Below are 25,928 nucleotides of genomic sequence, written 5' to 3' on the forward strand. Positions count from 1 at the left end.
TGACTTTTTGAGTATTGCATCTTGTGCAGTTTACCTATCACATTATCTTGTGGTATCGCTTTGTAACAGGTTAAAAAAATGCTGTGTCTAATGATAGGGCAGAAGAGCATATATTTGGGGAAAAATGCAATGGGCTTATCTGCCTTTTAACCTTCATTTCACTAGTTGATAAGCTTAAGGGGCTTAGGATAGATTGTCTATAAGAAGTGAGTAAAAGGTGGGAGCTAGAAAGAAAAGAAGGAATTAGAGCAATTATATGCTTGGAAAATGCTGGAATTATTTAAATTGTTCTTTAAAATATAGTGACATTCTAAATTGTACTTTGGATTAAATTACGATACCTTTCTTATAAAAAATTTAAAGAAAAATATATCATAGTTATGAACATTTATGACTTACAATTTGTAAACGGTTTACTTTCATCTTTTTCTCAGAATATAAAAATTTACTTTCATTAAAACTACTATATTTTGCAATTCTGTCTTATGATCTTGTTCAGGCTTTGGAAGTATATGTACGTTTGGATTCCTGCGATGTTTATATACTGAAGTTAATTTTTTTGCTTTCCTCACAGGAGAAGCTAACCTTCCTTCATACTTTATATCAGCACTTGGTAGCAGGTTGTGTGCTTATAAAACAACCAGAAGGCATGCTGGATAAATTCTCTTGGTCTGAGCTTTGTGCAGTCTTGCAGGAGAATGTTGATGCCCTGATCTTAGACCTCAACAGGGCTAATGAGAAGGTAACTGTCCTCAGGCACCAGATACCTCTATTAAATTCAGTGACATTTGTCCACATCACAGTATCATTAAGAAAGGCTGACATTCATCTTATTTCAAAAAGAATTTGGATGTTAATAATTCAATACCATTAATTATGGCTTGTCTACAGCTCAGTTTGATGCCATTGCTGTGGGCATGTAAATGTGACTGAAGTCTGTATGAAGTCTCTAAGCTCCACTTTCTGTGCAGGACATGCTAATACTACTAGCCAGTATTAGCCACAGGGACCTAATTAAAAGAAAATAAATTAATCTTACTGATGAAGCAATTCAAAGGACTTAGTCATTTACTCTAATAAACCAACACTTTATCTTAGCATAAAACAGAAGCTAGCTATAGTTTCCTCAACATAGAATCTTCAAATAATTGATTTGGTAAAGATGAGGTATTATTATTTTAAAAGTAAATTTAAAATAATCATATTCTTATAACATGTTTTCCAAAAGGTAATGATATACCTTTATAAAATCTATAGTTCATAATTTTTGAAGGGTAAGAACAGTAGACTTTTATGGTTACTTTACTATTTCATAAGACTTAAACTTTTACTCTTTCCAAAGGAAACAATTTCAGAATCCCTCTTTAGGTTATAATAAATTAAACTGGCTTAGCAGACATGTTGCTGTTAAAGATATTGGTTCATTTTCTGGCTCTATTGAAATAGCTGGTCAGAACTATGTTCATGTGGTCTAGGAGAAGGATTCCAGATCTTGGCTGCACTGACATTTGCTCTTGAGGGATAGGAAGAGAAAAACGGTTCCATAAGTTTCTCATCTGTTGGAGACATGAAACAATTTCTTGGCTCAACATCAGGAGTTCCTTACTATTGATAATTTTGGCTCTGATCCTATTAGTAGGGTCACTAGAATGTTCTAGGAAGGATTATAATGGGAAGGCTTAGGGACAGTGTGAATGATACTTAATGATTTTGAGTGTGTGTAAAAACATTTTCTGTTTGATCAGAAATTTTAAAGCAATGCTAAACATGATTAACTGTTAGAATTATATTTAAACCTACCATGATTTTATAGTTTTTTAATGCACTTCAGTTATTATTATAATTTCTAAATTTCATTAGCTGATACATGAATGAATATGTGAAAAGAAAGGGCCTTTCCTCAAAGCTTGTTTGTATACACAAATCAGTATGAAATATTTTATTTTATTGTATACAAATATATTGTAATCAGATTTGGAGAGCTTTCCTCAAATAGAGATTCTTGTTTTTGCTTTAAGGGGAGCTGTGCAGCTTCTCACTGAATTTTTTGCTAGACATCACCCCCTGAATATCTTTGCTGAAATATATCTTAAATTTAACAACTTATTAGGAGAAAAAAGGAACGATCATGTTCATAGTAAAACTTTTACATGATACAAATACAGAACTAAATGTCCTATTTTTCAGGTAAAATAGAATATGCTTATCTCTTTTTCTCTCTTAATGGTTTTTGTTTGTTTGTTTTTGGGGGGCAGGGCAATCTCTTAATGTTTTAATTTGTCTGCTTGAGTTTTTAAATATAATTTAGGAAGAAAGTGAAATTGAAAATAAAACATACTGTGAATTGGAAAAAATGAATTGATCTTATTTCTTGTGTCTACCATATAACAATATAGATATCTCATCTAGAATATATTTGTAAAAACAAGTCTGATACTCTGAGGGAGCTTCACCAGACCCAGGAAGACACTTTTAATAAAGTGGCAGAACAGATTAAAGCACAGGAGAGCTCTTGGCAGAAACAAAAGAAGGATTTGGAGCAGCACTATACTGAACTCCTCCGGGAGGTTCAGATGAAGGCACAGGTATGTTACTTCTACCAGAGTCGTGAAAAATGTTTGTATTTTTCCCCATACCTTGCATCCTATTTCAGGACCATAATAAAAATCTAATCAAATTAAAATTAGTTGGGAATTACAAGCATACATACACACATATATAAATATACATACAAACATATATATATATATATGTATACTCATATTTATGTACATATATTTAATTCTTAATTGTGACTTTATTTAGGAAATGAATGGATGTCTGGTTAAGATATTCAAAAATGTATTACTTAATTAGATCCTGAAATATTTCTCATCATTTAATTTTTGTGAGTTTAAAAGTATAAAGTAAAATTTTGAGAATCATTCTAAAATTGCCCATGGTAGTTGTATTAGTTTTTTTTCAGTATGAATTCCATTTGTGAAGAGTGTATTTACTACCATTTTAATTTATTTTAAGCTAAAATTTAGTGTATGATTTCTATGCTTCAGTAGTCTCCTTATTGGTGTTATATAAGGAATATGTGACCCATTTTTAGGTCCTATACTAAAATAATTGACTGGAAAATGAGTTGTCTTTTTAGTTAAGTTAGAGTGTGCGGAACCAAACTTGAAGTCAATTATGTTACCATACTTTTCCCTATATAAATTGAAATTTATGAAATTGGTATTTTATGACTCTTCTTGATTAAGAATATCATAATGGCAATACAAAACTTTCTGTATTTAACTCAACAGACTTACAGATTTAACTTGGTTATGGAGGTGCTATAGCCAGAACTAAGGATTGTTTATCCTTTCTGTGATTGAATCAGTACTTGTTTCCTTTGTTCATAATGGCAGTGGATCATGGACACTTGCTTAGATGAGGGCCACAAATAGGAGTATTGCTTCTCTTACTGAAATCGTGAAGGTTGATGTTCCTCCTAGTGACTAGGTTTGGAAGCCTTATTGCTCTGGAACCTATTGTAATGTGTGATGGTTGTACCTTTTCTGCCCCATCTTGGCTCTGAAACTTCTTTCTGTCCTTAGGAAAGCTGCTTAACCTCTTTGGCCTTATCTGGGTTATCTGTAAAATGTGAAAGTTGTACTAGATGGCTTCTGTGATAGGAGCAAGGTTCTAATTCTGACCCCATGCAAAGTAGGTTACTTTTTCCTTAAAAGGTATAGAAATTATTCTCAAGACAGGGCTCAGGTGACCAACAGGGAGAGTTATTGAAATCACTCTTGGGTCACCTGAGTAAAATCTCCATAAGCCTGCCTCTGAGGTTTGGCTGGCAGACCATGATGGGCAGCTCAGAATCAGGGGAATTTCACTCAGCTGAATCAGTTTGTGTCCTTGATGCATATCCTTACTTAATGTCTTTCCCTTGTTTGACCAAGTAAATTTTCTTTTGTCAGCTGTTGAATTTTGTAAACTGTTCAACTGTAATACTTGTTTCATATTATTTCATTCTGATATTAAACCTAAATTACCAGGGGTACTGAGGTGTATCGGACCTAGCCTATAATAACCTTTAAGGTCACTTCCAAATCTGAGTGTATGCTAGTGTAACATGGTGCCAAAACCAATTTACTGTTATATATGCCAACTAGCACTATAGAAACATTAATTAGACTTATACATCTCAATGTTAGCAGTCAAACTTTATTAATCATATGCATGCAAACTTTGGTTTCTCTATTCCATTAAACAATATAAACTCTAACTCCACTGGGAACGAACCACCAACCTAGTGGTTCTTAGGGCTTCCCAGTAAACATATCTCATACTGGTACTCAGTTACAAAGGTTCCTCTTTGCACAGCCAAGGTTGTGTGTCTCCCTCCATCTCATTTAGTCAGTTGATCCTGCCCTCAAACAAATACTTAAATCTCCTCAAGTTTGGAATGGGGAATACAGGTGCTACCTAGGTTGTGACCCAACATCAATCTGAAGGCTGGCAGTCTCTGGTAGGCTTATTATAGTTCTTGTTATGGGTATTACCTGGTTGTACCCAGATTCTGATTGTTGGTCAGGGACCTAATTTGTTTACCAATTAATTTGATTTGTGCCTGATAACTAATGATAAGATTATTTCCTAATTTTTCCCATCTGGGCTTTTTTGCAGTTTTATACATTATTATTATTATTATAATTGGTGGAGTGATGAGGGTTAAGTGACTTGCCCGGGATCACACAGCTAGTAAGTGTCAAGTATCTGAGATCAAATTTGAACTCAGGTCCTCCTGAATCTAGGGCTGGTGCTTTATCCACTGTACCACCTAGCTTCCCATATACATTATATTTTAATCTTTTTGAGGTGACAAATAATGGGAATCTGATGGGGCATGCATCAATTGGGGAATGACTAAACAAGTTATGATATATAAATATGATGGAATACTAGTATTCTGTAAGAAATGATGAAGTGGGGGTAGCTATACACATACAGATATATACAGACATATACATATAAACTCAATAAACACACACAAAAATGTATATATATCCATGAATGAATGAATAAATGAATGATAGTGGTGGTGGTAATAATAATAATTAATAATAGCTAACATTTATATAGCACTTACTGTGTTCTAGGAAATGTGCTAAGTACTTAACAGTTACTGTCTTCTTTGATCTTCACAACAACCATGGGAGGTAGATATTATTCTTATTCCCATTTTCCAGATGAGGAAGTTGAGGCAAACCGGGGATTAAGTGACTTGTCAAGGGTTACACAGCTAAATGTCTTAAGTGAGGTCAGGCTTTACTGATTCAAGGTCCATTGCCTCCTAGTTGAATATTGAAAGTAAAAGATAGTGAGTCAACACCTCATGAGGTACAAGACACTATGAATTCCAAAGATAGTCTGAAACTATAGAAGATGTTCCTTAATGGCTTAAAAGAAAAATAAGAATTGTTCAAGCAATTGGCAAAAACTTAATGAATAGAAAAAATTCATGATGGCAAGTTTTACTAAAGATATGAAAGAGAGAACTGATTGGGAATGGAAATACACAGAAACAAAGAACAATCTGGAAGAATAGAAACAAAAAACTCAATAACATTAAAAGAAAACATAATCTGCATATGAGCAAAACATACTGACCTAAAAGACACAATTTACAGAGACAGCTTGATGATTGCCAATCTTCCAGAAAAACATAGTAAATCAGAAGACCTGAACATCAGCTTTCCTTTGCAGGTTTATTATAATACTTCTCATAATGCACTTTATGATTTAGCCATACCTGCCATGCTGTTGTTCCTCACATATAGCATTCTTTTTCCCTTCTGTGTTTTGCACAGGTTGTCTCTTGTGTTTCAGAAGAGTCCTACCTATCACAAGGATAGGTAATTTAATAATATGTAATATCTATTATTAGCTATTAGGTTATTTTTATTAATCCACTAGACTGGAATAACTAAATCCCCCCCCCTTTTTTTTTAGTGAGGCAATTGGGGTTAAGTGACTTGCCCAGGGTCACACAGCTAGTAAGTGTTAAGTGTCTGAAGCCAGATTTGAACTCAGGTACTCCTGACTCCAGGGCCGGTGCTCTATCCACTGCGCCATCTAGCTGCCTCTAAATCCCTCTTTTAAAAAATCTGGGGCAGTAGTTCATCTTTCAAATTCTCTGTGAGAAGAAAACCTTTCACGGTCACATTTTTAGGGTAACTTGTGTAGAAATTTTGTTCTTGATGATTTATTGAAACATTTTTCTATTTAGGATTGCCCTTTTGAAGGTCAGAGCAATAGAGATCCTAGCTCACTGGATAGAGAGGATGGATTTTAGTTCAATTAAATTCAGTAAACGTTTATTAATTGTTTACTATGTTGCCAGGTTTTGTGGTAAAGTTATTGAGATCAGTACAAGTAATTCCTTTCCACAAAGAGATTGCATTTAACTGTGCACAAGGTAATAACATATACACAAATATGTGTGATACAGATAAATTGAGAAGTTAATAATAATAATAATAATAATATCTGGGAATCTTTCACAGAGAACCTAGCATCTAGCCTGTCTTGGTAGGAATGGAGCAGGAGTGACAGTTATTTTGTAGGAAGGATCAACAACTATAACTACCTTGAAATAAAAAGGGAACTGGATTTAGAGTCAAAAGACCTAAGACCAAGACTCTGCCTCTTAGTAGCTTTACAACTTGAGATAAATCACTTTGCTTTTCTGACCCTCAATTTTCTTATTTACAAAAACCGGAGATCATCAAATCACACATTATGGTAAAGGCTTGTCTTGTGCCCACTAATGTGCTAGGCACAAGGTGGAGATACAAAGTTATATAATAAGGAGAGAATTTTTGACTGACAAAGGAAGAGTTGACAAAAGACAGAATCATTTCAAGTACATGAAATTGAGAAACTTTTGCAGCAATAAAGTCAAAGCACCTAGGATAAGAAGGGAGACCATAGATTAGGGAAAAATCTAACGATTTTTTTTCTGATAATGGTCTGATTTCCAAAATAGGCTGGGAATTAACACAGATACATATGATGAGTAGCTATTTCTCCATGGAATGACAATAAGAATGTATGAACAGTTTTAAAAAAATTGGAAACTATCAACAACCATATGAAAGATTACAGTGAGGAAATTGTAAATGAACACAACTCTGAAATTCTTCTTTCTTCCACCCCTGAAATTAAAAAGATAACAAAAGATAGAAAAAAGTCAATGTTGATGGGACTATAGAAAGTTGTTGTTCAGTTTTTTCAATCATGTATGACTCTTCATAATCCTGTTTGGAGATTTCTTGGTAGAAATATTGAGTGGTTTGCCATTTCCTTTTCTAGCTCATTTTTATGCCCAGAGTCACACAGCTAGTGTCTGAAGCCAGATTTGAACTCAGGAAGATGAGTCTTCCTGATTCCAGGCCTGGTACTCTGTCCATTGTGCCACCTCACTCTCCTGTTGTAGAAGGATAGGTACACTAATATAGCATCTATCTATCTATCTATCTATCTATCTATCTATCTATCTATCTATCTATCTATCTATCTATCATCTACCTGCTCACTTATTTATTTATTCATTTATTTTTCAGGGCAATGAGGGTTAAGTGACTTGCCCAGGGTCACACAGCTAGTAAGTGTCAAGTGTCTGGGACCAGATTTGAACTCAGGTCCTCCTGAATCCAGGGCTGGTGCTTTATCCACTGTACCACCTAGCTACCCACACTAATATAGTATTACAAAAGCTATGAATTGGTTCAACAGTTCTAGAAAGCAGTCTTGAAGTATGGTAATAAAGTGACTGAAATACCAATATTTTCTCACCTGCACTCACATATAACCTAGGTATGTAAATCAAGTAAGTCAAAGATAGAAATGAGTCTCACTTGTACCAAACTATTAATAATAGCAATATATGTGCAAAAAATTGGAAACAACAGGTTCTCATTTATTGGCAAATATCTAAAAGTATTGTTGTGTGTGGATTATTGTAATATAACTAGGCTATACAAGAAAATGAATTTGAAGAAATCAGAGAAGAATGATAAGCATAAATGGGAAAATAATATACATAATAATAAAACTGGTGTAAATGGAAAGAATAAAAAAGGAAAATGGAACCTTGTAGTATTCTAGTGGCCAAGCATGGCCCTATGAAAGAGTTAAGAAAATATAACCCCTTCATTGAAGAGATGGGGGACTATTGGAGTGGGCATCATGTTTTATGAAAAACATTGATAAATTAGAGAGAATCCAGAGACAGATGCTGAGAATTAGTTGAAAGAAATGGCTATGTATGTTTACCCAGAAAAAAAAAAGAAGAGTGGTATGGGGGAGGGCCAGATAAGGGGCAGAGATATGATGGCATAATAACTGTCTTTAAATATTTAATGGATTGTCATGAAGAGGCAGAATCATGCTTGTTCTTTTTGGCCCAGGACAGCAAAATCAGGATCAGCAGGAGGAAGTTGAAAAGAGGTAAATGCAGGTTAGATGCTAGGAAAAAACCTGATAACGCAGGTATCCAAAAATGGAATATGTTACTTCAACAAATAGTGTGTTTTCCTTCTTGGAGGCCTTTAAGCAGAGATTTGTTAAGTGTGGAGAGCTATATTCATACCTGTATGTTTATGGGTATTCAGGGAGGACTAGCACTTCTGGTGTAAGGGCTTGCTGAGCCCTTTCCAGATTTGCTCATTCCACTTTGGGTTCACCTGATTCACCCAACTCTCAACTCAGCCTCCAAGAAATTGTAGCAAGTGCCCCTACCACAGCCCAGTAAAAACATCTCTGCAGATTACTTAAACCCCATTGAGGGTAACCAACAGGCCTCAGACTTGTCAGTGAGTTATGGGGATGTCTACCCCCAACATGGAAAAACTTTCTCTAGTTGAATGGGCAGATGAGAACAATTTGTTCCAGTGGCCATGAAGGTTGCTGAAGCAAATACTGTGGAGCGCTTAGAGCTTAGGCAGACATTGAAGATGCCAAGGTAATCTACTATATCCTGGATCATCTCTGGTCATCTTGACTTTTGTTCTGCCACTAGATTTCAGTGACTCTGAAGGAGAGAGTAAGCCTGACAACTTTGTGCAGCTCTGCCTCACTTAAATCCATTGCATGCAAAAGTCAAGACATCATTCCACATTATCATTGGTCCTCTTTGAAAACAAAAGATGAATAACAACAGCAACAACAACATGTATGTAATATAAAAACAAAAGATTTTATTTATTGAATTCTGTAAGATAAAATTTTAAGAAGAAAAACTGAATTACTAAAGCTTTTCAAAGAAAAAGTAGACGTGAAGATTTCCTGAAAGTGTAATGCATTTTCTAGGCAAGATCCTCAGGTAATAGCTTTTAATGATCAATAATTAGTAGGTTATATGGTAGTCAAATTTATGTTTTTAACCTCATGATGTATTTATTGAATTGTTTTCTTTAAATGCAATAAGAATTTTCCCTAAGTTCTTTAAAATGATATTTAAAAATTTCCACAGTTGCCTTCAAGGAAAAAAATAAAGGGTAAACACTTACACAATTAATCACTTAAAAACACTATTTTCATATTATCTCTGACCTTAATGAAGATAGTAACTATCAACTGAAAATACTGTAAATAAATACACTATAAATCATATGTGTTTTATTATATTTATGAAGGTACTGATGTGCTTTTAAAAAATAAATAATGCCATTTGTATAACAAAAACCTTTTAAAATTATTGTCTAACATGATTGAGTAGAAAGAGTTTTGATCCTGGAGTCAGAGTTTGGGTTTATACTAGGACTTTGCCTTTTATTTGCTGTGTGATTTTGAGTAAGTCACTCAGACTCGGAGTTTCAGTTGCCTTACCTTAAAACAGGCTACTAATACTTGTAATGCCTATCTCCTGTATCAAATGAAATTACGCATGTAAAGTATTTTGTGTTATTGGAAGCCGTTAGTGTTATTACAAAAGTATGGGTATCAGAGTTTCTTTTAAAATTTCACTTGTTTATTGACCACAGTGGGAAGCTGAGGGGAAGAAAAACTTAACTAATTAGAAAGCACTAGTAATTGAAATGAATAATAATCACATTTATAAAATACTTTACTGTTTACAAACCACTTACCTCATGACCTACGTAGTGCCAGTATTATTATGACCATTTTACAAATAAAGAAAACTAAGCATAATCAATTTGTCCACAGTCACAAGATTGCTAAATGGCAGAGGTGAGAGCACAACCCAGATCAATTGATGCCTAGCCAGATGTGATGGTGTCTCTCAGTGAGAGGTAAAAGAAAAAGCAATAGGAAAATAGGTTTAAACTTATTATTTGTACAGAACTTTTTAAGGAATTCATTTAGGAATTAAAGCTTTTGCTTGTACTTAAACTTTGAGCACTTTACACTGAAATTAAATATTATACAAATTTAATAAAACAAAATCCCATAAAATTTACTATCACTTATTACATCTGAGATAATATATGTAAGATGCTTTCTAATCCTTAAAATCACATATAAATTTTAACTATAATTATTATCTCATTCTTATCTTTTTTTGATGGGGTTCAGGTAGAAACAGTCTTGACACAAATCACTATCTTGCTATTATTCTTTTATATTTAATGTTATATGGATTATTTCCCAGATGTATAACATATCTACTCTTTATGGTTGAATAAAAATATTAGGATGTAAACTCATTCTCTGTAGCTTTAGGGAAGTTATTGATGTACTTATAGTAGCAGAGAGGTTAACAGAGATGATATATGCTTCATCTAGTTACCACATGATTTTGATCTCTTTAGCTAAGTCTCTCTACTTTGAAAACTTTTAGTTTCTATAGCTTAGACATTGTGAATATTTAGAATGGTGACATATATTAAGATATTATTCTTTTATATTCTGTAAATACTCCTTTATTTAAAGTTTTGAGTTCCAAATTTTATCCCCCCTTGCCTCCCTCCCCTTATACCTTTTTGAGGTGGTAAGCAATCTGATATGGGTTATACATGTGCAATTATATAAAACACTACCATATTAGTAATTTTGTACAAGAAAACTTGAATAAAAGAAAAAAATGAAAGTGAAAAATAGCATGCTTCAGTCTGTGTTCAATAAATATCAGTTCTTTCTTTGGAGTTGGATAGTATGCTTCATCATTAGTTCTATGGGATTGTCTTAGATCATTGTATTGCTGGGAATAGTTAAGTCATTCACAGTTCTTCATCAAATAGTATTGCTTTTCCTGTGTATAATGTTCTCTTGGTTCTGCTCACTTCACTATACATCAGTTCATACAAGTCTATCCATGCTTTTCTGAAATCATTGTGCTTGTCATTTCTTATAGCACACTAATATTCCATCGCCATCATATACCACAGCTTGTTTAGCCCCAGTTGATGGACATCCCTTTGATTCCCAATTCTTAGCCAATACAAAAAAAAAGATCCTATAAATTTTTTTTTTACAAATAGGTCTTTTTCTCTTTTGGGGGATGTCTTTGGGATATAAACCTAGTAGTAGTAGTATTGCTACTATTTGTGGTATTAATCAAAGGGTATGCACAGTTTTATAGCCCTTTGGGCATAGTTCCAAATTACTCTCCTGTGGAAATTTATTTTGATTTTGGGGACCCTACCTTTAGGCTGAGATTAGAAAGCCTTAGGCCCTCAGGGTCTCTCACCCTCCTCCTTAGCTTCAGCTGAGCGAAAAGCCCCGTGGGCTATACAAGACACCAGGTCAGACAGCGGAGCTATCTGAAACGTAGCCTGTGCTGAGGCATGTGAAGTGGGAGTGCACACCCCCCCCCCAAACCAGCCGCAGCCCTGGCTGGCGGATTAGCTTGGTCTGTGTGGGTGAAGGAAGCCCCAAGATTTGAGTGGAGAGAAGAAAAGGTATATATAGACCTGGGAGTTAGACAGGAAAAAAAAAGAAGAAGGAGCGGAGACGGACTAGAGGAGAACGGACTAGATAGAGAAGGACGGACAGCCGGACTAGATAGACAAGACTAGAGGGGAGCCCGGACAAGGACGGAGGAGAGTTTGGTTTCGGAAAAGGAGAGAAGGGGCTGACAAGGTTACAGGCCTTAATACAAACCAGGGAAAGTGTAACGTGCCCTGAGGCTGGAGGCGGCTAAAGCCCTTATTGTATTCAAAGTGGGGAAGACCTGCAGTGGAAAGAGACCACAGGAAAGCAGTCAGGTTGTACATTTTATTCTCCTGTATTCTTTTTTTTTTTTTTTTTAATTTTAGGCAATGGGGGTTAAGTGACTTGCCCAGGGTCACACAGCTAGTAAGTGTCAAGTGTCTGAGGCCGGATCTGAACTCAGGTACTCCTGAATCCAGGGCCGGTGCTTTAACCACTGCGCCATCTAGCTGCCCCTCTCCTGTATTCTTAATTTTAAATAGTATCTCAAAAATAAACTCTGCTTTGATTATTTGGTTAAGAGGCTTCTTAATCTTTAGTTTATCAGTTTGGGAGCAGGGTGGTGGAACTTTAAAAATGGCCCACATTAAATAACAAAGTCAGATAGCCAAATAGTCATAAGTCCCCAGATTAGTCCTCCAGTCAGCTTTAGCCCCCCAAAATTAGGCTAGTCAATTTAAAAATATTTCCACACTCCAGAATTGTTGGATCTTTTCACAACTCCAGCAACAGTGGATTAGCATCCCAGTTTTTCCACATCCCTTCCAACATCCAGTATTTTCCGTTTTTGTTTTATTTGTCAATCTGTTAGGTATGAGGTGATACTTCAGAGTTGTTTTAATTTGCATTTCTCTGATAGTGTTTTAGAGCATTTTTTCATATGATTATAGATAGCTTTGATTTCTTTGTCTGAAAACTGCCTGTTCATATCCTTTGACCATTTAGCAATTGGGGAATGACTTGTATTTTTATAAATTTGACTCAGTTCTCTTTTTATTTGAGAAATGAGGCCTTTATCAGAGATATTTGTTTCAAAAATTATTATTAGTTTTCTGCTTTCCTTATAATCTTGGTTTTATTAGTTTTGATTAAGCAAAACCTTTTTAATTTTATATAATCAAAATTATCTATTTTACATTTTGTAATGCTCTCTATATCTTCTTTGGTCCTAAATTTTTCCTCTTTCCATAAATCTAACAGATAAACTATTCCATGCTCTCTTAATCTGCTTATAGTTTCATCCTTTATGTGTGAATCATGTACCAATTTTGACTTTATTTTAGTATATGGTGTGAGATGTTGATCTATACCTAGTTTCTGCCATAGTTTTCTAATTTTCTCAGCAGTTTTTGTCAAAGAATGAGTTTTTTGTTCCAAAAGCTTGAATCTTTGGGTTTATCACATACTAGATAACTATAGTCATTTACTATAGTGTAATTTGTACCTATTCTGTTTCACTGATCTACTTCTCTATTGCTGTGTAATACAGTTTGAGATATGGTCCTGCAATTATTCTTAAGTTTATATGAATCAATGTTATATGTGCATTTTACAGGTTATTGTGGGCAACAGTTCCACCTGTTTTCAGTATAATATATTGTTTGAGTTCTCTAGGATATTTAAAATCTGTATTTGTAATATAGTATTTTAATGTTTGTAAAATACTTGACAAATATTATATCATTCTATCTTTATATAAACACTGGGAAGAAGGTGTTGTTGTTATTCTAATTTTTACAGATGAAGAAACAGGTAGAAAAAGGTTAAGTGACTTCCCTAGGGCCAGAGAGTTAGTAAGTATCAGGGGCAGGATTTGAACTGAAGTCTACCTGACTCCGGTTCTAACACTGTCCACTGCGTCACCTAGCCTGCCATATTATGTGTCAATCCACAAAAGATAGTGAGCTTGTGATATATTATTCCAGATATCAGGTCATGTCTTGCTACATTATTAAATAAGTGGTAATTTTTTTTGGGGGGGTGGGGCCATGAGGGTTAAGTGACTTGCCCAAGGTCACACAGCTAGTAAGTGTCAAGCGTCTGAGGCTGGATTTAAGCTCAGATCCTCCTGAATCTAGGGCTGGTGCTTTATCCACTGTGTCACCTAGCTGCCCCAGTGGTAACTTTTAATAGCCTGCACTGTTGGGTTACACAGGCTCCATTATTTCCTTTTCTTCATCTAGTCCACATTCCTTAAGGATATCTCCTTTAAAATTTCTGATGGTTGAATTACCTTCATACACTCTTCAGTTTTCACAAAAACTTCATGATTTGGCCATTTTTTGGTTAATATTTCGTTGGCCAAGTTCATAAGGATACTTCCTTTTGATTTGACTCTTGGATCTCAAATTTTCATAGTGTTCTTCCAGAAGCAAACCATGTGGGTTAAAGTTGACAAAATCAATAGTTTATGGTTGTTTGCAGCCTTTACTATTACTTGGTGAAGTGATGCTTATTTTAAAAAGTATTTAAATAAGTTTTATACCCATATATCATATCTTCTAAATCATGCCAGCTCAGACATCTTCTTTAGGTCTTAGGGTGCTGAGCCTTATATTTTGTTCATATTTTGGGGGGTTTGTTAAGATGCTTCCCGAATATGTCAGAATTTTTAAAAAATATTTTCAACAGTGTATATTAAGATTTTTATTGTATTGGTCTTTATTGCTTTAAAGATTTTCTTTTCATGCAGTTTTAATTACAGAATGTCCCTTAATGTAATCAGCCACAGGTTTTTCCTATCCTCATTGCATCTTACATGGAATATAACAAAGTGTTTTTTTCATTCTACCTTCATCCATTAGGTTAATATAACCTCTGATTTCAAGCTTGAAGCCTTGGGTCTTTATCTTTCCTGGCAGTACATTAAAAATTGTATAAGTATTGAGTCCAAATGCTATTTTGATATCATTGGAGCTAAAGATTCCCTGAGATGAAGATAATATATAATATATTTTTAGTGGAACCTTATTGCTTTATGTCATTTTTGAGTATCAAGTGGCTAATAAGATGTCTATGTTTGACTTGTTTAATTTAGGAACCATATTTGCTTCTATTTAGGAGAAATCATAATGAATTTATTGGTAGTTAGAATTGTAATGGACTTTGACTGTCTTATGATTTATGTCAGTTAGTTTTGACATTATTGTGTTGGTGTCATGTTTTCAATATGCTGTTTTCCATATGGATATCAAATACTTGAGTGTTTCATATAATTGGTTCTTTTAAAAAAATCTTTATAGTATTTTATTTTTCCCCAGTTACATGTAAAGATAATTTTAACATTCATTTTTATAAGATTTTGAGCTCTAAATTTTTTTCCCTCCTTCCCTTCCCCCCTCCCCAAGATGGCAAGCAATCCTGATATAGGTTATATATGTACAGTCACATTAAACATATTTCCACATTAGTCATGTGAAAAAAGAATCAGCACAAAAGGGAAGAACCTCAAAAAAGAGAAAAAAAAGTAAAAATAGTATGGCTCAATCTGCATTCAGATTCCACAGTTCTTTTTCTGGATGTGGATAGAATTTTCCATCATGAGTCCTTTGGAATTGTCTTGGATCATTGTATCACTGAGAAGAGCTATCACAGCTGATCATCACACAGTGTTGTTGATGCTGTGTACAATGTTCTCTTGGTTCTGCTCATTTCACTCAGCATCAATTTATATGTCTTTCCAGGTTTTACTGAAATCTGCCTGCTCATCATTTCTTATAGCACAGTAATATTCTATTATATTCATATACCACAACTTGTTTAGCCATTCCTCATCTGATGGGCATCACCTCAATTTCCAGTCCTTGCCACCAACAAAGAGGGCTGCTATAAGTATTTTTGTACATATAGGTTCTTTTCCCTTTTCTATAATCTCTTTGGGATACAGACCTAGTAGTGGCATTACTGGGTCAAAAGGATGCATAGCCCCATAGCCCTTTGGACATAGTTTAGTTGGTTATATTTTATATATTATCACTACTGTATAAATCATGAATGTAGAAGTGAATCGAAATCTTTCTATAAAATGTAGACAGAGACCTTCCTCTGACCTCCGTGTATACCCTGAGGGCAAGTGGTATGAGCCAGTCTGGGTGACTTCCACCTGTACCAGTATAAGGAAACTTCCAACTCCTACCAGAAGCTTGATCTCCTAGTCTGAATGTGGAGAACCTTTGGTACAAAGAGAAGCAACCTTCCATTTGACCTTAGGTATTTTTTCTTACTTATTTTAATTTTAATTTGTGGAATAAAACAAGCATTTCTATCACATAGTACAATAAAAAGTGATTGCATATGAAACTACAAATCTGCTATGTACAACTTGCTATTTCTTTTGAATATACAACAAAATTTTCATGTAAATTTCTTTTTTCCCTTCTTTACCTCTCCCCCACCAGAGATGGTTACCATTAGACACAAATAGGTATTTATCTATAAAATTATTCTACGCAGTTATTTATCAGTTCTTTCTCTGGATGCAGATAGTGTCTTTCTTCATATGTCCTTTATAGTTAGAGTATTATAATAGTCAAAATAACTTATTCTCTCAAAGTCATTTTTAAAACAATATTGCTATTACTATATACAGTATTCTCTTGGTTCTGCTTATTTCACTCTTTATTATTTCATTCAAGTCTTCCATGTTTTTCTATAGATCATTGAGCTTATTATTTCTTATAGCACAGTAGTGTTCCATCACAATCATATACCATAATTTATTTAATCATTCCCCAATTGATGGGCATCCCTGCAATTTTCAGTCTTTGCTACCACAAAGATAGCTGCTATAAACATTTTAGAACATATAGGTTCTTTTCCTTTTCCCCAATCATCTTTGGAAATAGACCTAGTATTGGTATTGTTGGGTCAGAGGGTTTAATAAATCTTTGGGCATAATTCCAGATTGTTCTCCAAAATAGTTGGATCAGTTCACAATTCTACTAACAATGAACTAGTGTTCAAGTTTTTCTACGTTCCCTTCAACATTTGTTGCTTTCCTCTTCAATCATTTCAGCCATTCTGATAGGAATAAGACAATATCTCAAAATTGTTTTAATTTGTATTTCTATAATCAGTAATAATTTAGAGCATTTTTTCATATGAGAAGAAATTGTTTTCATTTCTTCATTGGAAAACTTCCTGTTCATATCCTTTGACCATTTATCAGTTGGCAGAATGATTCATATTCTTATAGCTTTGACAGATTCCTTTATATATTTTTTATATGAGACCTTCATCTGATAAACTGTCTATAAATTTCCTCCCCAGTTTTCTGCTTTCCTTCTGATCTTGGCTACATTTGTTTTATTTGTACAAACCCCTTTTTATTTAATCTAACTGAAATTATCTATTTTATACCTAACTTCCTTTCTATCTCTTGTTTATTTTTAAATTATTTGCTTGTCCTTAAGTCAGCTAAGTAACATGTTTCATGTTCTTCTAATTTTCTTGTTTTATTAAATGGTGGTGAGGGAGGTGATATGGTCAGCACTGTGCTTTAAGAAGATCACTTCAATATTTAACTGCAGGATAGACTGGAGTGGGGTGAGACTTGTAGTGCGGAGACCAATCTGGCTATTACAGTTGTCCTGTGTTGAGGTGATTTTGGCTAGCACTGAGGTAGTGGTATTATCAGAAGAGAAGAGGGTGTGAGAGACATTTCAAAGGTGGAATTGAAAGGTATTGGCAATAGATTATGTATGGGGCAGTAAGAGAATAAGGATTCAAGGATGAAACTTGGGTTGCATATATAAGTGATTGGGAGAATTATAGTGTTCTCGATAGTAATAGGAATTTTAGGAAGAAGGAAGGGCTTTTTTTTGGGAGGGGGAAATTTTTTAACTTTTAGACTGGTTGAGTTTAACATGTCAATAGAACATACTGTTCAAGATGTCCAAAAGGTGGCTGGTGATGTGAGACTGCAGGTCAGCAGAAAGGTCAGGGCTAGATGAGTAGATTTAGATTCATGTACATAGAGGTGATAATTGTGGTAAAAATTATTTGTGGTAAAGATTAATATCGGAAGTTTTAGCTGAATCATTTGAGAGATTGCGCGTGCTACTGAAGCAGCTTTGGAAGGCCCTCCCCTTTTGGGAGGAAAACGCAAGGAACTTCTGGGACGTGAACTTACAAGTGAGGCTGGGAACGGAAGTTCGCATTCTCTGGCTGTTAAACTTAGCCATGGCAGCACGAGGGTGAGGGGAGTTCGGAAACATGTGGTTGGTGTTCGGCTTTGGGTGTGCTGATTTCTGGCCTGGCGGGCAGTTTGGGATTCGGTGAGTTTTATAAAGGAAAATAGACTAAGCTTAGATCTAAGACCATCCATCTGTATTTCTAGTTCCCTGTTTCCCTAATTGGTTTCACTTTTTGTTGCCTAATTAATTCCCAAGCAATAAAAATTAATCCCTCACAGATTAAAGCTCAGAGGCTCCTTTTTCTTATTGGTTTGGGATATATATATATATAAAAAGAATAGAAAAGTTAAAGGGGGAGCATTTAATGCTCCATATATCCAATTTTTGAATCTCACATAATAAAGTCCATAGGAACTGGTAACATCATCAAGTAAAATATAGAGGAAGAAAAGAAGAGGGCCTAGGACTTGGGGGACACTGTGCTTAGTATGTAATTTTTTTTGAATGCCCTATGTCAGATCACAATACATTGTTGTATGATTTAGAGTTGAAGGTACCATTGAAAAAATGGTATAAAGCTCTTGTTAGTAGCTGGTAAGATGTTTCCAGTTTTGTTATTAATTTTTTCTGACATGTAATGAAAGGATTCACATCTTCATTCAATTTTGTGTGCACTTGTGTTTTGCACACTTTGGTGATCAATATAATTTACATTGCAGCATATCTAGTAGGTGAGTTATTGGTATTTCTAATTTCTTCTGGTTTATTATATATACCTTTTTGTAGTACCAAAACACTAAGAAACATCATTGAATCTATTATTGTCTAAGCTTATCATCACAATGGTTTTGAGTATGGTCAATCTGCAACCTTATATTGTTCTGTTTGTTTCATTGTATTTTAGAAGCAGCTTGTTACATCTTTTTCACAGGGATGCTAATCCATTCAAGGGTATCACCAGATCCTAATAACTCCAGGGTTTCAGGATTCCTCCTAGGCTGTTACAGGGTCTATAAAGATCTCAGGGCACATGTATTCCCTACTGTAAATTATTCTTTTTTGGGGGGGGGTGGCAATGAGGGTCAAGTGACTTGCCCAGGATCACACAGCTAGTAAGTGTCAAGTGTGTGAGGCTGGATTTGAATTCAGGTCCTCCTGAATCCAAGGCCAGTGCTTTATCCACAGTGCCACCTAGCTGCCCCTGCTGTATACTATTCTTGTCAGCATTCCTTTACTTTGACTCCTCTTCATTACCTACCTCATCCCATGGACAAAGGGTTTGACTTTATCAGGATCATTATTATTTATATAATGTGTAAGAGAGACAGTGTCATAGTAGAGAAGAAAACTGGCTTCTAAGTCAGAAAGACATGGATTCAAGTTCCACATTTGAATGAACCATAAAGTCTTTAACCTTAGGCAGGTCACTTGATTTAAAGCAGTTGCTTTAGGCAATTTTCCAAATTTGTCATTTGAGGAGTTGTCTACTTGAATTGGTAATGGGAAATTCCTTACCTGGAATTTCCCTGAGGAAATCACAGATCTATGCTCTATAGCCTATTTATTGTATACATATCAATCACTAGGTCTAGAGTCACTGGGGAAAAATGCATGAATTTATATTATGCTAAAAATGGACTTGTTTTACATGGTTTTGGCCCTTGTCCAAAATGTTTTTTTGTTTGTTTGTTTTAGTGAGGCAATTGGGGTTAAGTCACTTGCCCAGGGTCACACAGCTAGTAAGTGTTAAGCGTCTGAGGCCGGATTTGAACTCAGGAACTCCTGACTCCAGGGCTGGTGCTCTATCCACTGCGCCACCTAGCTGCCCTGAAAATGGTTTATTTTTAATACTATAAGGAAATCAAGTGAATTCATTCTATTTCAAAATATATAAATAATTGCTTTAAAAACTAGATGGTATATACAAAGTACAACACTAGACATGAAACCTTTTGAGGTCTAAGTGACATTAAACTTTCAGTTTGAAATGTAACCTGGCAACGATTGTATCATCAGAGCAATAAGATTTAAAAAAAATACTTCTATGCCTTATTGGATTTTCTAATTTTTAAACTTCAATTTTCGAGGTTCATAAAATGTTATATCCTTGTTAAAGAGTGCCTTAAATCAGGTGTACTTAAAGGAACTGAGTGTACAAACTTGTTTTTCTTTAAATAATAAACCTTTTAATTTATAGTTTTGGGTTCCAATTTTTATCCCTCTTTCCCTCTCTTCCCTTCCCCCTCCCAGAGGCGGCAAACAATCAGACATGGGTTATACATGTGTGATTATGTAAAACATTACCATAATTGTCATTTTATACAAGCAAACTTCATTAAAAGAAAAAAATGAAAGAAGGTGAAAAATAGCATGCTTCAGTCTGTTCAATCAATATCACTTGTTTCTTTGGAGGTGGATAGTATGCATCAGTAGTCCTTTGGGCTTGTCTTGGATCGACTCTACAAACTTATAAAAAGTCTTTTACAGGGGCAGCTAGGTGGAGCAGTGGATAAAGCACTGGCCCTGGATTCAGGAGGACCTGACTTCAAATTCGGGCTCAGACACTTGGTACTCACTAGCTGTGTGACCCTGCACAAGTCACGTAATCCTCATTGCCTTGCCCCCCCCCCCAAAGTCTTTTACAACGTGATATTTACTCCAAAGATACAGAAATAACAAGTTACAAATAAAACCTGGTGATGGTGGTCTCAACCTTAATGGGCTTTATTTTATTGTTGATAGTTATTTAGTTATTGCTATTGTCATCTTTTTTGTTAATAATAAAGTGCAGTTTTTAAAAAGCTTTTGTTTTTCTCTCTTCACATCTTTAGAATCAGTTCATCACTGCCTTGAGAACTGTTCTTCTATCAGTAGTGTAGAACTTATCTGTATACGTTTAATCTAGTTTCTTTTTTGTAAAAAAAAAGTATTTTCCTTCCCTTCACTCTTCTCCCATTAAAAAGAGGAAAAAAACCAAACAAATAAAAAAACCCAACCTTTGTAGTAAGTAAGCATAGACATGCAAAACAAATTTCTGTCCAGAAAGATATGTATAATTTTGCAACCTAAGTCCATAGTCTCTCTATCAGGGGTAAGATAACATCATTTGTCCTCTGGATTGTTACTATGTTTATAAGAATTTGTAAATCTTTCAAAAATGTATGTTTTTACAATGTAGTTGTTATTATATAATGTGTTCTTCTAGTATTATTCACTTCATTCTGCATCAGTTCATGCAAGTCTTTCTGGGTTAACTTTGAAACCATCTTCTTCAGTATTTCTTATTGCACAATAGAATTCCATTATAATGATATTTCACAATTTATTCATTCACACCAGAATTAAGGATACACCCTTATACACATTTTTTTTTTTTTGCCGCAACAAAAAGAGATGCTAGAACTGTTTTGCATATGTTGTTCTATTTTCTCTTTCCTAGATTTGGTTGGGGTATAGGCCTAGTGGTGGGGCCAAATGTGAATACCAGTTTATTTTGGGCATTAGTTCTAAATGAATTCCAGATTGACTGAACCACCATGGCAGCTCCAAAGAAGTGTATAATGTGTCTGCTTTCTCATAGCTCATTCAACATTTAATGTTTTCTTTTTGTCAGCTTTGCCACCCTGATGGGGAGTCAGGTAGAATATCAGAATATTAATTTGGCATTTCTTTAATTTTTAGTGATTTGGAGCATCATTTTGCAACTGATAGCTTGAATTTCTTCCTTAGAGACCAGCATATTCATATCATTTTACCATTTATACACTGGGGAATGGCTCTTATTCTTATAAATTCAATCATTGCCCTATATTCTTGGAAATGAGACCCTTATCAGAGAAACTTGCTGCTAGGATTTTTCTAGTGAACTCCTTCCCTCTAATATTCTGGTTGTATTGGTTTTTCATTCAAAACTTCTGATTTAATATAATCAAAATTGTTCACTTTGTCTTCTGTGAACTTTTTTATCCCTTGTTTTATCATGAACTCTAACCATAGATCTGAAAGGTGATTTCTTTCTTGTTTCTCCAGTTATGATGTTATTCCTATGTCTAATTCATGTATGCCTTTGGAGATCATGATGATCTCCAAAGGAATCTATGCCTAGTTCATCTATAGGTAGTTTTTTGTCAGTCCTGATTTTTAGTTTTCCCAAACTTTTTTCAAAAGTAAGTTCTTATCTCAGAACTTGATCTTGAGTTTTTATCAAACACTAAACTACTGTGTTCATGTGCTTTTATATATTGTGTGTCTAATCTTTCCCACTGATCAACCTATTTTTAACCACTTCCAAATCATTTTTTAATGTTGTAATATACTTGAAGACCTGTTACTCTTAGGGCTCCTTCCTTTCTACCTTTTTTTTCTTTATAACACCCCTTGAGATTCTGACCTTTGTTCCTCCAAATGAATTTTGTAATTACTTTTTTTTTTTAGCTCTGTGAAGTGATTCTTTAGTAGTTTGATTGGCATGACAGATAACTAAACTAGTCTAGAAAATATTGTCATTTTTATTATATTGGTTCACCTATCCTTGAGCAATTTATATTTCTTCAGTCATTTAGGTCTATATTCATTTCTGGAAAGAGTGTTTTGTAGATATAGGCTTATAATTCCTTTGTTTTGGCAGGTAGAATCCCAAGTATTTTATGTATTCTCCAGTTATTTAGGATATAATTTCTCATTCTATCTTTTCTCTTTTTTTTTGTTGGCAACATATAGAAATGCTATGAGTTATAGATATTTATTTTTATAGTCTGTGACCGTGCCAGTAGTTATTTCATTTATTTTTTTACTTGACTCTAGGGTTTTCTAAGTAAACTTTATCATTGAATCTGCAAAAAATATGTTTTCTATGTGACTGTGCTTATTCCTTAATTTTTTTCTCCGTATTATTGCTAAAGAAAGTGTTTCTGTCATTGTATCATGCAGCAGAGGTAATAATGCTCAATAAAGGGCTGCTGAAGAAAGGGTTAAAATTAATTGGAGATTAAATAACAATATTAAGGAATTGGTGGATCAAGGAAAAAATCATAGAAATGGGTGAGAAATTTCTTAAACGACAACATATGAGCTGTGTGACCCTGGGCAAGTCACTTAACCCTGCATTGCCCGGCAAAACAAACAAACAAACAAACAAACAAAAAATGACAACATAAGACAGACTATGAGCTTTGCTTTGCTCCTGAGCTTATTAGCTAGATCTCTAGTTTATCCACAATATAAATAACTCTGCCTTCTGGTTTTAGATACCATTTATCACATTAAAGAAAGGTTCATTATTCCTATGTTTTCTAGTGTTTTTTCTTAAAATAAGAATGGGTGTTATATTTTGTTAAAAAGCCTTTTCTGAATTTATGGATATTAATCACATGATATTTTTGCTATTAATATGGTCTAGTATATTAATTTTTCCCTAATATTGAATTAGCCTGCATTGCTTATTTAAATGTATTCCTTGGTCATAGTATATTATCTTTGATCTATCACTATATCCATTTTGCTAATGTTTAATTATTTCCCCATCAATGATAATTAGTCATTGTCGTAGTCTCCAGAATTATAATTTAATACTTGTGGAGTTTAAAATTGTAATTCTTAATTCTAGTATCACAAAATCTCTTTATTTCTTCATTGTCACACAATAAAACATATGGTAACATAAAACTTGCTATTCTTTAATCTTTCAGTTTGACTTTTTTGTAACAACAAAAAGGGTCACTGATATTTTTGGATGGTTGTAGAAATCAAATTAATGAAGGAATGAATTTGGAGGTAATAGGTCTTAGGTAAAAGAGTGAGTTCTTTCCTCTCCTAGCCAGTGGAAAGAAAAAAACTAACCCCTGTGTTTTTCTTTTTCTTTTTTCTTTTTTCTTTTTTTTTCTTTAGTGAGGCATTTGGGGTTAAGTGACTTGCCCAAGGTCATACAGCTAGTAAGTGTTAAGTGTCTGAGGCCAGATTTGAATTCAGGTACTCCTGATTCCAGGGCCGGTGCTCTATCCACTGCGCCACCTAGCTGCCCCAGACCCCTGTATTTTTTTAAATTATTGTTGCTAAACTGTACTTTTAAAAAATTATTACCACTTATAAATTAATGGCTATTGTACCTATTTTGGCAGTAAATACTTATTAATTAATATTAAATATTAGTAACGAATTGACCACATGGCAGTTAGCACAGGCAGAAAAGCCCCAGAAGACCCATGCTGGTCTCTCATAGAGCCAGCACATGGTCTCCAAGTCCTAAGAGGAAGAGCGGGCACCAAGTAACTGCAAACTGAGCCAAGAGCATGAACCAAGATGGAGCCAAGATGGCGACCCTTGGGTGGTCAAGGCTTTTTATCCTCTTTTGATAGAAGTGGGTCATTATACATTGATCAAGCTAATTGGTTAGCATCATTCAATTCCATTGATTGACATGACTTGAGGGTGGTCCAAATTAAAATGAGTTCTATAGATGACATAAGGGGAAAGTGCAAAAGACTCTCCTAAAGTTGCTCAAGGTAAAGTCCATTATCTAGGTGTGGTTTAGTCCCATCAGTCCTTCAATGAGCTAGACAAAAAATCAATCTCCATTCCTATTGTGCCCTTGGGCTCCCCCCAGTAAAGAATTGGACATTCTGAAGGGGTGAGGGCAGAGGAGAAAGGGACTAAAACTGGGTCTCTGGGTCTCCAAGAAATTAATTATTAATACTTATTTTCTCACACCACTTACCTAAATAGAAATATTTTACTCTCATCTTCATGCTACTGATAATTCTAGCCCGTGGCTATGAACAAAACCATTTTTTTGGACTATTTGGAAAATACTATCAATGAGCATTGCACAGTAACAGCAATGGTATAATGGTGATCAACTGTGAAAGATTTGGCTACTCTGATTAATATAATGATCCGAGATCACTCCAGAGGACTCATGATGAAAAAATTCTACCTCTAGACAGAGAACATATAAAGCACCTAGGTGGCACAGTGGACAGAGTGCTGGGCTTAAAGTCAAGATGATTCATCTTTGTGAGTTCAAATCTGTCCATAGACATTTGTTAGCTGTATCACCATGGGCAAGTCACTTAGCCCTGTTTACCTTGGTTTTCTCATCTGTAAAATGAGATGGAAAAGGAAAAGGCAAACTGCTCTAGTATCTTTGTCAAGAAAGCCCCAAATGGGATCACAAAGAGTCAAACAGTACTAAAGACAACTGAACAACATGATGAAAAAATTCTTTCCACCCCCAGAGAGAGAACTTATTATCCCAGAATGCAAATTGAAATAAAATTTTCTCATTTAATTTTTCTTGTTTGTTTTAGAAATATGGCTAATATGGAAATGTTTTGCATGATTTCACATGTATAATTAATATAATATTGCTTGCCTTCTCAGTGGGTTTGGGAGGGGGTAAGAGGGAGGAAATTTGAAACTCAAAATTTAAAAAGAAAAGAATCTAACAATAAATAATTAAAATATATTTTAAAAAGAGTGCATTGTGCCTTGTATACTACCAAAAAAACTAGGCTGAATAAAATGACAAGATCAAAATACACATGAAGGAAGCATGATATATATGTATATATACAAAAATATGGGCAAAATTAACCTAATATATGTTGATATTACATGTCATACTGCATAATACATGACATAAATACTAAAAAACTACATAGGAAAAAACCAATGAGCATATACCTATAGAATGATGTGTTTCTGTATTTGTGAGAGTATGTTTGTATTTTGAGGGTATTGTTTAGTTGAAAACATTTCTGCTTTGAGACATAATTAATCTCTGAATATATAAGTAGGGGGTTGACTGCAAAGCAATTAAGAGTTCACCTTTATGTTCCCTTATCCAGCTGCTGCCAATCT

General features: G+C 34.5%; 1 protein-coding gene across 2 annotated transcripts in view; it reads left to right on the forward strand.

Annotated features, from left to right (window-relative positions):
- Window positions 1-25,928, forward strand: part of CCDC171 (coiled-coil domain containing 171) — a 437,148-nt gene that overhangs the window by 140,323 nt on the left and 270,897 nt on the right. For both annotated transcript variants that reach the window (XM_043977119.1, XM_043977120.1), the window contains exons 10-11: window positions 575-742; window positions 2,397-2,585. In XM_043977119.1, coding sequence (XP_043833054.1) covers window positions 575-742; window positions 2,397-2,585 — 357 coding nt within the window. The remainder of the gene's footprint in view (window positions 1-574; window positions 743-2,396; window positions 2,586-25,928) is intronic.

Source organism: Dromiciops gliroides, chromosome 1 (genome assembly GCF_019393635.1).
Source record: "Dromiciops gliroides isolate mDroGli1 chromosome 1, mDroGli1.pri, whole genome shotgun sequence".
NCBI lineage: Eukaryota > Metazoa > Chordata > Mammalia > Microbiotheria > Microbiotheriidae > Dromiciops > Dromiciops gliroides.